The sequence below is a fragment of the Arachis duranensis genome, chromosome 6 (genome assembly GCF_000817695.3).
Source record: "Arachis duranensis cultivar V14167 chromosome 6, aradu.V14167.gnm2.J7QH, whole genome shotgun sequence".
Classification (NCBI taxonomy): domain Eukaryota; kingdom Viridiplantae; phylum Streptophyta; class Magnoliopsida; order Fabales; family Fabaceae; genus Arachis; species Arachis duranensis.
The window spans coordinates 92260409-92276460 of NC_029777.3; the positions used below are offsets into that span (position 1 = coordinate 92260409).

The 16052-nt window shown below is 34.4% G+C and overlaps 2 protein-coding genes across 2 annotated transcripts; both read left to right on the forward strand.

Moving 5' to 3' along the window:
• The first annotated feature begins 1413 nt into the window (after positions 1-1413).
• On the forward strand, positions 1414-1926 carry LOC107494584 (uncharacterized). The gene has a single exon (XM_016115630.1). The coding sequence runs from the start codon at positions 1414-1416 to the stop codon at positions 1924-1926; it is 513 nt and encodes a 170-aa protein (XP_015971116.1).
• Positions 1927-3624: 1698 nt separating this feature from the next.
• Positions 3625-16003, forward strand: LOC107494605 (AUGMIN subunit 3). Its single transcript, XM_016115645.3, has 17 exons — positions 3625-4013; positions 4107-4213; positions 5068-5263; positions 5750-5816; positions 6893-6996; positions 7826-7910; positions 8557-8611; positions 8956-9087; positions 9736-9805; positions 10920-10977; positions 11100-11155; positions 12897-13049; positions 13981-14092; positions 14198-14339; positions 14744-14819; positions 15051-15146; positions 15732-16003. Exons 1-17 carry the CDS (start codon positions 3801-3803, stop codon positions 15861-15863), a joined length of 1854 nt encoding a protein of 617 aa, XP_015971131.1. The 5' UTR covers positions 3625-3800; the 3' UTR covers positions 15864-16003.
• The last annotated feature ends 49 nt before the right edge of the window (positions 16004-16052 follow it).

The following is a 16052-nucleotide window of genomic DNA, read 5'->3' on the forward strand; positions in this document are numbered from 1 at the left end:
TTCCTGGTAAAAGTTAGCATTGTATGGCACTATAGTGATTAGCGCTCAGGAAACTCTTTGAATAATGAATACCGAGAAGATTCAAGAATCAAATTGTTTAAGTTCTGTCACAAAAAAATTAAAAAAAAAAAAGAAATTGCTAATTTAAGTTCTGAACTTTTACAATGTTATTTAACTAGAATCAGTAGTAACAACTAACAAGTGACAAAGTTTTTTATGACTATTGAACTAAGAGTCATAATAATTTAAAGTGACAAAAGGAATCTGCTTAGGAATATTTTTGGCTGCAAGAGAGAATATTCGGTCAAACAGTTTTCAATATATATGCTCCAAAAATGTTATTTGTGCACACTAATATTATATTTTACACCCATTCATTTCTTTTTTTTTTCTATTTTAATTGTTTTTCTTCTCAATTTATTTTATTTTCCTTTGTTATTCATTATTTTCTATTATCCCTATCCCCAGTCGGCCAGTCCTATTTTTTTATTATGAAAAATGTTATTTGCATATTTTTGTAATATGACCTTTTTTTTAAAGAAAATCTTACAATTAAAGTTTGCTCTAATGTGTATAATAAAATTTGTTTTACTCTCTAAAAAAAGTTGAACAATATATATGTATATACATAAAGAATGATGCAATTATTATTATTATTATTATTATTATTATTATTATTATTATTATTATTGATACGTAACCTATACTTCGACCACCAAAAAGTTTGGAGTGAAACGATAAAGTCGGACCCGATAACTTGAAAAAGAAGACGTGGTCAGCAAAATTTGCTCACCTCAAACAAAACTCGATAACTGACCCAATATCTCGGACATATCCGTACAACGGGCAAAACATCATCTATAAAGCCGAGTACACAATCTCGGCTAAGGATCAGGTTCTACTCTCAGTTTTATATTAGCTTAGCACATTCATTAAATCTCCTTATTGACTTGAGTATCGGAGTATCTTTTGCAGGTATTCCCGCCGCGATATTCAGTCCAGGCCGACGTATAGCTCTCTCTCCTCAACGACACATTACTCGGAAACCACTATAACTCGACCACTCTTGTTCGGACGAATCACTTGGCACCCACCGTGGGGCCGGAATTTATCTAACTCCACTATTTTTTTTGCCTAGCTTTTTACTCTTTTTTGCAGGATTCCTGATCCTCAAGTATAGCCGATAATGGGATCCAACAACCCACACAAGCAGAGCTCCTAGCTCAAATTGCTGAGCTTCAGGCAGAAGTTCGGTGGATAACCGAGCTGTCTTCCGCCAATAATGCTGAAAAACATGAGGAAGGAAACTCTAAAAGCTCGGCCCAGGGCAATACAGACCCCCTGAACATTAGCCTGCCAAAGGAAAAGCTGACCTTAGACAACCCTTTCTCCGAAGAGATCACCAATTTTCAGATGCTGAAAAACTTCGTGCTGCCCACCGCCCTTGAGCCATACAAGGGGTTTGGTGATCCCTGCGCTCATGTTAAGAAATTTCAATCTATGATTTTTTTTAATGGCACTAACAATGAACCTGTGCTTTGTCGAGCTTTTCCTACTTATTTTGATGGTGCTGCATTACTCTGGTTTTCCAAGTTGTATGCAGGTTCAATTTCTTTTTTTAAGGAGCTGGCGAGATCTTTCATCGATTACTTTGCCGCATCAAGAATATATGTGCACGGATCAAACTACATAGGCACAATCAGACAAGGACAACACGAAAGCCTAAAGGACTACATGACTCAGTTCGTTGAAGCAACCATGGAGATTCCATACTTAGACCCGGCAGTCCATCTACACGCCCTTAAAACCGGCCTCAAACCTGGCAAGTTACGGGAGACAATTGCGGTAACCAAACCAAAGACGCTAGAAGAGTTCCGAGAAAGGGCTACAGGTCAAATGGAGATCGAAAAGCTTCGTGAAGCCTAGAAAACAGACAAACAATCGCCCATAAGAGATGAGGAAAAGGTTTTCAGATTACCGAGCAACAAGAAACCAAAGAAATCTTTCAAGGTCACACCAAAATTCAATACCTACACCAGATTCAACACGAAGAGGGAGAACATAACCAAGAAGATCCTCAATGCCAAAATAGTAAAACCCCCTGTCCGAGCAGGAAGTTACCAAGATCAAAGGTTCGTAGATAGAAGTAACCATTGCGCTTTTCATCAAAAGTTTGGACACACTAAGGACGAGTGCATAGTAGCCAAAGACCTACTTGAAAGGCTAGCCCCCTAAGGGCTCCTAGACAAATACGTTGAAGGATGTAAAACCAAATAAAATAGCTCGAACCGAGATGAGCATCCATGAGCATCGACAGACAAGGACAAAGGAAAATGGACATTACCCAACCCACCAAGAGGCATCATCAACTACATATCAGGAGGCTACGCGGGTGGAGGCGAAACGACCTCGGCCAGAAAACGGAGTTATCGGGCGATGCTAGCGATTGAAGGAACAACACACCTCAGAAGAGATCCAGACGTCACAATAACATTCAATTAATCAGACATCAAATCAGCAAGTTCTAATCTCGACGATCTAGTGGTAATCTCCATTCAAGTTGGAAAGCTGTTGGTAAGAAAAACATTACTAGATCCAGGTAGCAGTGCCGACATTTTATTTTATTCTACTTTCAAAAAAATGAAATTATCAGAAAAAACAATGCAACCTTTCTTTGGAGAGATGATCGGTTTTTTCGGAGAAAGGGTCCCCATTATGGGACATATATGGTTAAAGACAACAATGGGAGAGGACCTCATGTCAAAATCAATTGATATCCAATATCTGATAGTAGACTGTTATAGCCCTTATAATATCATCATCGGAAGACCTGCTCTAAATGCATTTAGGACAGTAGTCTCTACTTTACATCTGTGTGTTAAGTTCTCCGTGCAGAAAAATAGGTTAGCAATAGTGTATGTGGATCACCAAGAAGTTCGGCAGTACTATAATGCCAGCCTAAAGCAAAACCCGATAAAACAGATACGTCGATCACAGGTGCAAGTCATTCACAATATGGCCAAGATCTTGACATTATCCGAACTTGATCCAAGGGAGGATTTCAATGAAAGACCTCAACCAATGGACAACCTCCAACGAGTAATGTTAACCGATAATGACAAGCAGTCCACACACATCGGAGAAGGAGAAGGTATCCGTAAATTTGAAAGGAAAAAAAAATAATGTATGTATATGTATTTGAAAAAAGAAGAAGAAAAAAAAGCAAATGAGAGAAAAAAAGAAGAAAAAGCAGGGATAGAAGAAGAAGAAGAAAAAGTGCGTGTAATGACACTATTTTAATAAGAGTAATTTTTTTTAATGTTAGACCTACTTAAATAAACTTAAATAAAAAAATACTTAAATATGTAACCATCCTATTTTGTTATATTCAGAATTTTCAATGTAATAACAAATTTTTAGAAACTAAATATACAACGCAAACTTTTTTACGAATCTATTTGAGTATATTCTCTAGTTTATATTAAATAAAGTATATCACACTCTTTATTAACTAGACAAATTTTAACTTTCTATTTTCTTATGTTTTATATGAATTATTAAAATTTAAAAGAGTAGTATGCCAATCACATTAATTTTAAGCCTTTAACAGGGGCGCGATACATTAAATTCTGAAAAATACTGCAAGAATGAAATTTCAAATCTTTTTGGGCCCTTAGAAAAAAAAGAGGTTCTCGCTGCGGTTGCCGCCGAGGCTGGAGTTGAAGCAGTGGCACCAACAGGCAACAGCGACATCCACTTAAATGAAGACGATCTTGAGTTGACAAGGAAGAGAAACAAAGATGAGCGGGTCACGACTGTGCTCCTTGCTCGTCGAATTAGGGTTTGAAGATTCCGAATCGTTGGACCCTGACAGCTTCGAATGGCCGTTCCAGTACGAACAAACTCGCCCCGTCCTCCACTGGATCTGCTCCAGCCTCCGCCCCTCCAACATCCTCTCCCTCTCTGATCTCTCTCAGTATGAGCAATTCAAGAAAGAAGGGAAGCTTTTGGAGGTGAATTCGATACATTCTTTGAAAATTTTCATCATTGCATTGCTGAATTTGAAATGCCGTACTGAATCGTTTTTGTTGAATGTTGATCAACAGGGGGAAGATTTGGACTTCGCTTATGATAGCATTTTGGCCTTCTCTGACACCAGAGACAACCAGGAAGCCGTCTTTGGCGCCGCCGAAGAGGGATTGAAGGATATAAGGTTCTCTATTTATATCCATTGCCATATGCGTTTCTGTGTTCATGTTTTGGTCAATTCATGGTTGCTGAAGCCTGAAGCTAATTTTGATTGATTGCTAACTGCAAATTTAAGTTGTCGAAAGTTGTCTAAGTGTTGATGCTTCTCAAAGCCATTTTTGAGTGTATGATAAATGTTAGCAAGAAGCAAATTTGCATAAGCGATGGGCTATGAACTACTGACACAAAGTAAGCAAGGTTTTGTGTCGAACATGTGTAGTGTGCAATACTCAAAGACATCCACACATGTCATAGGTGCAATCATATTTGACCAATTATATTTTCCCTTTCAAGTTCATAGGCACTTCAAACATGAGTTAGATGTAGTGTCATTAGGATCCAAAACACCAGTATTATTTGTTTGAATATTGGTAGTAGTGAATAACTGAATAATGGTAATTTTACATTTATAAATGCTCGATTACCATATAAAATTTTGAAACTTTATATATCTATATCCCATGTCTCTGTCTTGTCATTTAAAAAAAAATGGTGTGTCTACCTGTCCGTATCTGTGTTTTGTCAAGTATCTGTGTCGATATCCATGCTTCGTAGGTCAGGGATGCTTTGGCAATATCTCTTTTCATAGTATATTTTGGGCAGATGATAGGGTTTTTCTTTTACTTCTGAAAGTAACATCTCAAGTGCAACAGAAACTATTAGTTTGCACCCACTTTGCATCCAAATCAAATTCAGCCTGAGTGCGTGTTTGGGTTTCCATTTGCTCTTGACATAAATTCTAATTATTTTAACTTAATTTCACTATAAATGCAATAGGCACTACCTTGTTACCCTTTTTTAGCTTATATTTTTCTTCAGGGAGGCAACTCTGGCATATAAAGCTGAAGCTTCAGATTTGCAAAGACAGCTAAGGCAACTGCAATCACAGTATGATTTGCTTACAAGCCAGGCATCAACTTTAACGCAAGGAAGACGGGCACGGGTTGCTGCAACATCTATTGTAAATGGACACCTTACAACAATAGATGATAACCTTTCAGTTAGAAATTTACAGGTGCTCCACCAAATTCTTTGATCTTAAATAATGTGTAAGATTAGGTAAACATGTATGTGTTTATCAACCTACAGATATGGATACTTATGCAATGTACAATATTAAATGCAAGAGGAAGACACTAAACAATCAGTACCAATGTACGACAAAACTAAGCAATAATTAGCTAGCCAATGAATATGTAAAAGCCATATGAATAACATGTTTTCCGAATTATCTTTTTTTAAAAGATCTTATAGAAAAATTAAAATAATTTAGCGTGTTTGGTAAATTTCTAGTAGTAAAAGTAAAAGCACTAGAAAAATAAAAAATATCTTTTTTTATCAACTTAATGGCACCCAAACAAGCACTTAGTATAGATCATATGTATTACAGCAAGGCAATAGGTTCAACAATATTTCTTAGCTGATGTGGGTGTCTATATTTCAGTTAAGTATTGTCTCAACTCATGGTGTTTTGTTTATGTGGTATTGCTTTATCATTTAGATGAATGCAGTTCTTGGAAGAATTGCTTCCACAGCACAAGAGTTGGCTTGTTATCATTCGGGAGATGGTAATGTTTGTCTTTTCCACTCTGAGCTTATTTCCTTGAGCTTCTCATTTTATAAAATTTAATTTTGTTTCCATTATCTGATCCAAGATAGGTGGGTGAAAGATATTTTATGAAATAATAAAAAAGTGAACAAACTATTAATGAAGTAGATCTCTACAATATCATAACATATCAGAGGGAATTTCATCTAAAAGGGTCATGCGCAGAGGCTAAACATATATTCTTATACTACAAAGCATGCTAGTTTGAACATTTGTCATTGGAGGTGAAAGAAATATGTTCTGACCAAAAACACCCAATAGTGGCATATAATAAACTTGCTCTTTCCAAAGCATCCTTGCTGACCTACGGTTGGCAGCACGAGCTCAAATAATAGCACCCCTGGTTTATGTTTTTAGTTTTGGTTATTGTGTTTTGTTACATGGAAGAGCTTGACCAGCATCTGGTTTCCAAGTAGAATTCTATGTAGCGAAATGGTGTGATTTTAGCATGTATATAGCAAACTCCACTTAGTGGAATAAGCTTTGTTTGTTGATGATGATTTGTGTAGTATATTGAAAAATCATAACCCGCAAGCTCATATACATACTGAAAGTTGACATGTAATTATAGAGATTGCTAAGGAAAATGGAAGTTTATCATTTGAAACTTTTAAAGACTTTTAACAGATAAGGATTCCGTTGGGGGACGAAAACAGAGGGTATATTTACACAAAATGATAACATTATGCAACATTTTTTTTTCTTTAAATGATTTAAAACAATATATCTTTATTTGATTTTATTTTCATGCAAGGTAAAATAGCAAACTGCTGGTTTCTTAGTTTTGTTTAAACTTTTAATACTGCATAAGATGCTAAAACTTTGATACTGTGATTTCAGAAAGAATTAATTTTCATGATGTATGTTTGTCTCATACCCCACTATCACTTTTTTACTTGAAATTAGGACTTCACAATTTACTGGCAGTTCTCTTATTTTTTGTGTGTATTTATTTACTTTCAGACTCTTTATGCCATTGATATGGTTGATTCCATTCTTCTTAGTTCTGATAAGTTGAGATACGTTGAAGTGCAGAGGATGGTATATATTTGGCATACTCAGACTTCAATCAATACCTACTTGGAGACAAATCTTGTTTAGCTGAGCTAAATCAGTGGTTTGCTAAGCAACTGGAAACCGTATGTTGGCAGAATTCTTTCCTTCTTTATGTTTTCTTCTCATTCTGTTCTAACAAAAGACACTGCTCTTTTCCTTATTTAATATTTATTAAAATCTGAAGTATTGACTTGCTCTTGCTAGGGGAGAGCGTAGTTTTTCATAATAGTTTTTCTTGCTGAGTTTTGCCTACTAGTAAAACAATCTAGAAGTCTAGAATGGTGAAAGACAAAGAAGTTTATGAATGGACATTTAGAATAAACATATTCACTTCTTTACCTTTATGTCAAATCTTGTCAGTCCTGAAGCTTACTTTTAGAATAGAACCTAGTATATACATGTTAGGTGTTCATACTCATGTAACATCATGTAACACATCCATCTTCTCAAGTGGTTCCTCCAAAAGAAGAAATTTTATAAGATTCTTGTTGCAAACTGAACCACTACTGAAAATCCATTGATGGATACTTGAGAGCTTTGCTCTCTTCTCAAGATGTTTGTTACCTTTAAGGTATATTGATATGATATAGTGGTATTTTATTTAATATTTCAAAGGATTCAGAGCTTGATGTTTGTCATGCAAGATGAACTTGTTAGATTAAAGTCCTTTAACATTTTTATCTAGATTGGAAAATGAAATCTTGAACATGATAATTTATTCTTCTTGAACTCTTTCTGGTGTGGTTGATTGATCCATGTGGCTGAACTTATCTTATGGGACTAAATTATTTTTGGTTGTTCTTGTTGAGCTTTTTCTGTTTTGTATATTTTTTAGAAAGTGATGTTTGAACTTTCTGTTAGTTATATATCTATTTGGGTCTTAATGCCCTTATGTTTCTTATGTATTATCAGGGTCCATTCCGACTTGTTGCTGAGGAGGGAAAATCTAAATGCTCTTGGGTGAGTCTTGATGATATCTCAAATATATATGTCAGAGGTATACCAGTCTTTCACAACTTGCTATTACTTTTCCCCACTCCAAATTTAATTGGAACTCGTATCTCCTTAGTAATAAGGACTTAAGTTTTTCTTATGTTCTTGTTAAAATTTTTATTCCACAAATATAAATATATTTTGTTGTATCTATAAAATAATGATTTTCTACTTGATGATTCCAAAACCATTAAACATGTAATTTTCTTTGCTACATTGGTGAGTGGTGACAATGAGGTTCAAAACTTGGACCTCATATATATATTACTACCTAAATCTCTCACCACTAGACCAATCTCAGTGGATCCTTAAGCATATAACTGAACATGCTGTCTTCTTAGAAGTTCTTGCTTCTGGGCTCTGGCATTCTGTTACAACCCTTCACACCTTATAGCTGCATTCCAACTTGTTGTAAACTTTTTTCTCACAAAAATCTGTACTGAACCAGTCCCTGTATTTCATGCAAAACGAATGCTCTCTGTATTTTGTTATGTATATTAAATTCAACCATGCTGTGGCATGCACACAGATATAGCATATATGTTTGCTTGAAGTAGCTTAACATTAACAGAACTTATTTTTATGTATAGTTACTATTCAGATTTGCCAATAGAATAAACGAATCATTTTCTCGCTTTGTGATTGAGCAGATTTGGAAAAATCACACCATCAACGTGTATCTGAGTTGCAACGGCTTCGATCAGTGTATGCTCTTTATCCTATAAGATTGCAACGATTACATGCTTCTGTTATTTGTGAGAAGTTGAAGTTCTACCCAGATCTACATGTAAAAGTCATGCCTACATTCATTGCCAGTTCGTTATACAAATTGTTCTGCTTTTGATGTTCTGGTGATGACTTGACATGAAATCTTGATTATCCTGCTTTTATTCCAATTTTGTCTTAATACCATTTGAGTTCATATTTTGTGGGGTAGTTGATGTTTTTGGGTACTTTTTGATCCATTTAGACTGGATACTATTGCTAGTTTCTTTCTGAGGTTCAATTAAAAGTTTGACTGGTTATATTGTCTCTAACATATCACACAGATTTGGAATAAGTGAAAGGCAATGGGTGGAAGCACAAGTTGAAAATGCCAAGCAGCAGGCTATTTTAATGACACTTAAATCTCAGGTTTCATCAGATGAAGCTCACATTCATCTTGATCTTCATTCTCTCAGGTATCCTCAACATGATTTATTTATTGGCAAGTTGATAAAAATAGGAGAAAAGTTTCTCGAGTTTCTGGTAGTTGCAGTGTTAGGACTCATTTGGCATGCTTGATAGGATAAGCATTGACAAGATAAATCCCTAATAACATAAGGTTCGATTGACAATTGTATATTTCCTAATAAAATTTTAATTTTAATACTATACATATATCAAAGTCCAATCAAAATTTGATCTCGTATTCCAACACATGGTCAAGTTATATTACTATTTTTATTGTATATAACTAAGTTTATATTAAATATTATTTATCTATGTAGCCGACCCCTCCTAGTGGGATGTGCCTTTGTTGTTGTTGTTGTCGTTGTTGTTTGTTTGTTTTTTGGAAAAATTATATTGACCTTCCCTGAGGTCTTTTTAATTACATTTACAACCTTTAATTGTCAATTACCTCCCCTCGCCCTTTAATGACAGGTAAAATGATTTTTTTTCCACTAAAAACCACGTCTTTAATGTGATTAGACTTGAATGGATGGATAGATAATGTTAGAACTGTAACTATCTGTAATGACTTTAAATTAATTATAGCCGAGTTATTTTCTAAATTTTGTGTTTTTTTTAATTGTTTATGTAATCATATCATCTGGTATAATGTTCAGGAGAAAGTATTCTGAATTGAAAGGAGAACTTTCGAATCTGTATAGCCGTGAGGAGAAATTGCTATCAGAGGTTGGTTGCTACATAGATTCCAAGGCTTGTTCTGCCTTCTAGCAAATATTGATATCGCCAATAGAAATCCTTGAACTTTTCTAAGATGCCACACCATTACCATTTAGTAGTTTTTTTATGTACTATTTGCATATTGGAGGCTCAGTGTTTTCATTCATCCGGTATTTTGAAAATTTGTCCCTATTCTAGCTACATTTTAAGAACATAAATGTTAGTCAAGGCCTAGAAACTAATTTAGTGTTGTGCTACTGTTAATGTTTCCAACTGCAGTTGAACACTACGATTCAAAAACATTCATTTGACATGCATTGTATTTCTCCTATTGAGGTTTTCTTTTTTATGCATGATGATTTTCACCAATTCACCATATAATTATATCACATTATCTTGATAATCAAGCTTACCGGATTTGAAAAAGTTCGGCATCTATCAATATGTAATTCAATAGTCATAGTTGCTTGTATTTTTAAAATTATAATAAACGCAAAAGTAAATTGCTATGATGACATGTTAAATCAATTCCACATTTTATAAAATTTTATTACATTAATATATATAGTGAGATGTTCAAATTAATAGTTGGATTGATGAAATTTATTGTGTATAAGAAGTTTTTCAACTATGTAAGGCAACAAGACAAGACTTACACAGGGTGAAATGGATCCTACTCTATTATAAATCCCCTGTATATTGGTAGTTTAATTCAGTTTTTATATGCATGTTGAATGATGTGTTTTTTATTCAGTTTCTAACGTATGTGAACTGCAATTTCAATTTTTAAAATTCATTGAGTTGTAATGTTCATTTCTGTCTTGTGACAAGTGTCCATGTTACTGTTTCATCGGCTGATACCATTCCCTGGAGTGTCAGGAAAAAAAAAAAAGAACACCGGATTCCTTAAAGTGAAAAAGAGAAATGTTTTTTCTGAAGAATCTCAACAATGTAACTGAACTGTAACTCCAATCGTTAAGTTAAAACAATGCCCACTCAGGAAATTTCTTATAATTTATCTGAATATTTATCACTTCTTTGTGCACAAAATGTTTCACTATTTATAATTGTTTCTCTTTACATTTACACCCTTTTATCTAATTGCACCTTTTACCCCTTTTAGACTATTCCAGATTTGTGCTGGGAGCTAGCTCAACTCCAAGACACATATGTTTTACAGGGTATTATGAACTTTTTACTCTCAAACTATACAGATCAAATAATTCACTTTTACTATCTTAGTCTTTACTTTTACATGACTCCTTGTTCAAATTTGCTATGATCCAATTTTTCTGCACGCTAGGTGATTATGATTTGAAGGTCATGCGCCAAGAGTACTACATTAACCGGCAAAAAACTGTAAGCTTAGCTGCTGATTGCTAATTATGAATACTTCTTGTATTTATGTCTTTCACTATTGGATGTATTTGTATTCATTTGTATTTACATGAGATTGTTCCCTAAACTATAAGCTATATGGCAGTTAGTCAAACATTATTTTGATGCACAAAACATTGGATTTGCATAATTCCACTAGGTGAGGTTGGCTAAATGGATTAAATGACACCATTGGTCTTCCTTTGTCTCTAGCCACTGTCTGTCTTCCATCTAATCTATCCTCTTTGACTGGATGTTCTATCAATTCCTGGTCTTCTTCCAACGTGTTTAAACCATCTAAGTAGATTTCACTGTCCTTTAAACAATAGGTGTTACTTCAACTTTCTCTCGCATATCTTTGTTCCTTATTCTATCCATGCGTGTATAATTGTTCTTCCAGATTTCGTTGATGCACTCATCTATGATCAAAATCTCATCATTCCTATACATACGCTCTTTCTTGATTTGCTTAATCCCATTTTTCTCTTAGCCGTCTTATACCTTTCCCAAATTTCCACATTTTTGTCACAAAGATCACTCTTTAAAGCATTCTCTCTTTATCTTGACTTTCTCTTGCACACACTTGTGTCCCACCACCACAATTCTTTATCTCTTGTCCCAATATCTTGTTTGCCAACAGTTTCTTTGCCACTTTACTGATAATTTCTATCATCTCACCCCATATCTCTTTAGAACTTTCATGTTCTTCCCACCTTGCTTTCTGTCTTTTGGAGTCTCTTTGTTTCTCACCTTTCATTTGCCATCACCTGATCGTTGGGTTCCTTTCTTGACGACTTATCTTCATCTTTCGCATCCATATCAAGCACCCTATATTGGGTGGTCAAACTCTTGAAATAATTTTGCAGTTACTAAGAAATTTTCGGTCTTATTTTCTAAGCAAAAAGAAATCTATTGGAGAACTTGTCATCCCAGTCTTATAAGGTGTTTGTTTTGCTTGTCATACCCTGTGTTCACTATTCTAAATCCATGACCCCATGCTCATTTAAGTCTTCTCCCAAGAAAATCTTATTTTCTAATGTCTTGTATTAAACCTTCCATATTTTCCCAGAACCTTGTCTTGTGTTTCTTTTTTTTTTTTTTTCAAACCGACTTGTGGTGCATAGGTACAAATTTCATAAAAGACCTCCAATTCCACCACAAGTTTTAGTGGTGATGATCTGATTTCCTACTCTTTTAACATCTACCACATCTTTCTTCTAGTGCGTATCAATGATAATGCCCACCTCATTTCTATTCTTCGCCATCCTGTATACCAAAATTTAAATCTTGAAGTGTCCAACTCTGTTACTTTTGCCCCCACCCATTTCGTTTCTTTTATGCACATAATGTTAATCTTTCTCCTTGTCATGATTTTCACCATCTTGATAGATTTTCCTTTAAGTGTGGCTATAGAGCATGTTCCAAATTCCTCCATAATTCCACATAGGAAAAACAAAGATAAAAATCAATGGTAGATATATGAACATGACAAGGTTGTGTTCATAGAGGATCAAAATTCTTCTGAGCACTCTCCTTCCTCCTTATTCCTGCAATTTACGTATTCCTCTCTTTTCACCTAATGGAAGGTGTTACATTTATCATTAAAGACAAATTTTTAATCTTTAACTTGATCGTGTATAAGATTGTGCATAATTATATCTAACATTTGAACTTTTGTATATGTATCCAACCTTTCCTAACGGGCTCTCATTTTTTGTGGCAGTTCATAAACCATCTTATAACTCTACTTGCCAGGCATCAGTTGTTAAAGATAGCCTGCCAATTAGAAAAGAAGAACATGCTTGGAGCCTATTCGCTACTGAAAGTCATAGAGTTAGAGTTGCAAGCCTATGTGTCTGCAACAGAGGGACGGGTGGTATGTATCCCTACAATTTAAATTTCCTATTGTTTTCATTTTTTATTTGCTTTATTTTTCCTGTTGAGCTGTTATTTGGTTTACTTATCGTGTTGTTAACTGCAGTTTATTTGTTTTAGGTAATGGTATTTCCTTAATTTGGTTTGATTTCTCCTTTTTACTACATAACCTGTCTAAATGTTTGCTGATGCGTTCATCTGGAGATAATGCATGATATTTACGTTTCTTTTTAACATATGCATTTGAAATTATGTGACGTGTTAGTAACTTAGTATATCTTGTCTTTACTCAAAAATGATGAGGGCAGACAGGCAAACATTATGTTGTATCATTGGTGAACTGCCTGTTGCAGTTGGTGATTAAAAAGAAAGAGTTGGAATGTATTTTCATGATGTGATGTTAAGGAGTATGGATAATCTTTTTAAATTTTATAGTAGAAAAAGAATTCTTTTGAGAGTTTGAGACTTGCATAGAAGTTCAGAAATAGAAAAATACTTTGTTCCAAACACTCTCTTAGTCAAATCTCTGAGAAAAGGTTGAGCTTAGCTTTGCTCCAAGTGATGCAAGCAACCAAATTTTTTCCTAAATTAAGTAGTGTGTCACAGAAATCTTAGGGATACAAGTATTCTTTATTTAGAAGTTTTGACCTCTCAAAACCGTGAATCTGACCCTCAAGAACTGGTCCATGAAGCTTGGACACACACACACCCAACATTCATCAAATAAGACTTTAGTACTTAGTAGTTTATGAAATAAAAGTACTTTTTCCCAGTCAGCATTGAACTTAATTAACCTAAATCTATATAGGGATATGGATTTGGTTAACTTGACATTTCCTATAATTTTACATCAAATCCCAATAATCAATATCATATTATGGTGTACTGTTGAACTATTTTTACATTCAACTTCATTTTGGATTGTTTTGCAGTGTCGGTGCCTGGCCCTTATTCAAGCTGCATCAGATGTTCAAGAACAAGGGGGAGTACATGACAGTGATAATTTCTTGCATGCTATTAGAGACCTACTAAAAGTTTATTCAAGTGAGTATTTTTTTTAGTGATCTATTCGTGTTATATTGGATTCATTAGCCTTCTAATTTTATACGTGTCATTGTCTAACTGTCATTTTCTTTTTTTTTTTCCCAGATACTCAAGCTGCATTATCGACATATGTATCAGCACCAGGCATTGTCCAGCAGATATCAGCTCTCAATTCAGAGTTGATGACCCTTCAGTCAGACCTTGAGAATTCTCTTCCTGAAGACAGAAATAGGTGTATTAATGAACTGTAAGTATTTCTTTTATTTATTTATATATTTAAGAAAATGAATTATGCATGTGAAGGTTTCCTTTCAAGTTTTGATGCCTTTTGATTTAACAGAGAGACCTTTGTATGTTACTGTATCATTAAGATTTCTTAGGCCTCAGTTGACTAGTGCAGACAGCAGTATACTTAAGGATGCAAAAGCATAATCTTTCCATTTAGGGAGGATACATCGACACATTATAAATAGAAGCTACCCAAATATTGTATTCCCATTCATATTAATAGTTGCTGAATGCTTAGTGTAATATATACACAGAAGCTTTTCTTTTTTTTCCCCAAATAATGGTTATGCGTTTCCCTTTAGTTCCCTATTTTTTGTTGTGATTATTATGTTGAATGTGAAGGAATTTTTGTTTTCATAATAGGTGCACCCTCATTCAAAGTTTGCAGCAACTGCTCTTCGCATCTTCAACAACAGCCCAGCCTATTCTAACTCCTCGGGTATGACTTTCAGATTTGACTGGATGCAGTCTTGATTTCGCTGTTGCCATATTACAATTAGTTGTCTTATCTGGATTTAGCTTCTCACATTTATGAATCATTGTATAAGTGGTTAATCTTATTGAACTAATCTTGAGATTTTGGATCAATAGTTTTTTCCAGTTCATCTGAGCTTTTCGCCTTACCTTTCGATCTGAAATTATTCCGCTGACATTTGTGATGTTGCATCAGCCATTAATGAAAGAGCTTGACGAAATGGAAAAGATGAATGGAAAGCTCTCGGCTGCTGTGGAGGAGGTCACACTCGAGCATGTCAAGAAGAATGAGGTAATGTGATTTATACACACTACAAACTACCTTTCTCTGCAATTATCATCTGTTGGTAATTTTCTTAACTTAATTCCTAGGGGTGTTCATGGATCGGATCTGATTCGCATATTCGTAGCGTTTATCCGAATCCGATCCGCAAGGCTATCGGATTGCGGATTTTGTGTGGGTATCCGCATATCCGCGTATCCGCAAAAAATAAAGAAATAAATAAGTAAATATTCTTTTTATGTTTTATTTCAATAAATAATTATCATATATGTTGTATTATTTTAATTTATTATTTAAGAAAAATGTTTAATATTATTATAAGAGTAAACATATTTAAAAGAATAAAAAAATAGATTTTTAATAAAAATAAGCTTTTAAAAATATTTTTGTGTTTTGCGGATATATCCGATATCCGATCCGCAAATGTGTGGATCAAATCGGATCGAAATTTTGGCCATATCCGATCTGATCCGTGTTCACTCGTATTAATTCCTGTTATGTTTAATAATAATAATAATAATGTCATTGAAACATTATGTGTTGAGTGGTATTGAACTCACTCATTCTCACATTGTGTTGACTAATTTGCACTAGATTGTGAAACATCATTCGCAAGAAAGTGGACTTCAAAGGAGAGTCTTCGTTGATTTCTTTTGCCACCCAGAGCGTTTGAAGAGCCAAGTCAGGGAACTGAATGCTACAATCAGAGCCTTACAAATAACTTAGGAAAAAAAATCATGTAATTCTTGCTAACTAAACTATAAATGTATAAATACATCGTGTTTGATTAAGAGTAATTTATACAGCTCTATGGATATATTCCAAAAGTACCTAAAATTAGTATTACAAATAGTTCATTGTTATTATATTATATTTTAATTCGAAAAGAATAGTTACATGTTTAGTAAAAGTGAA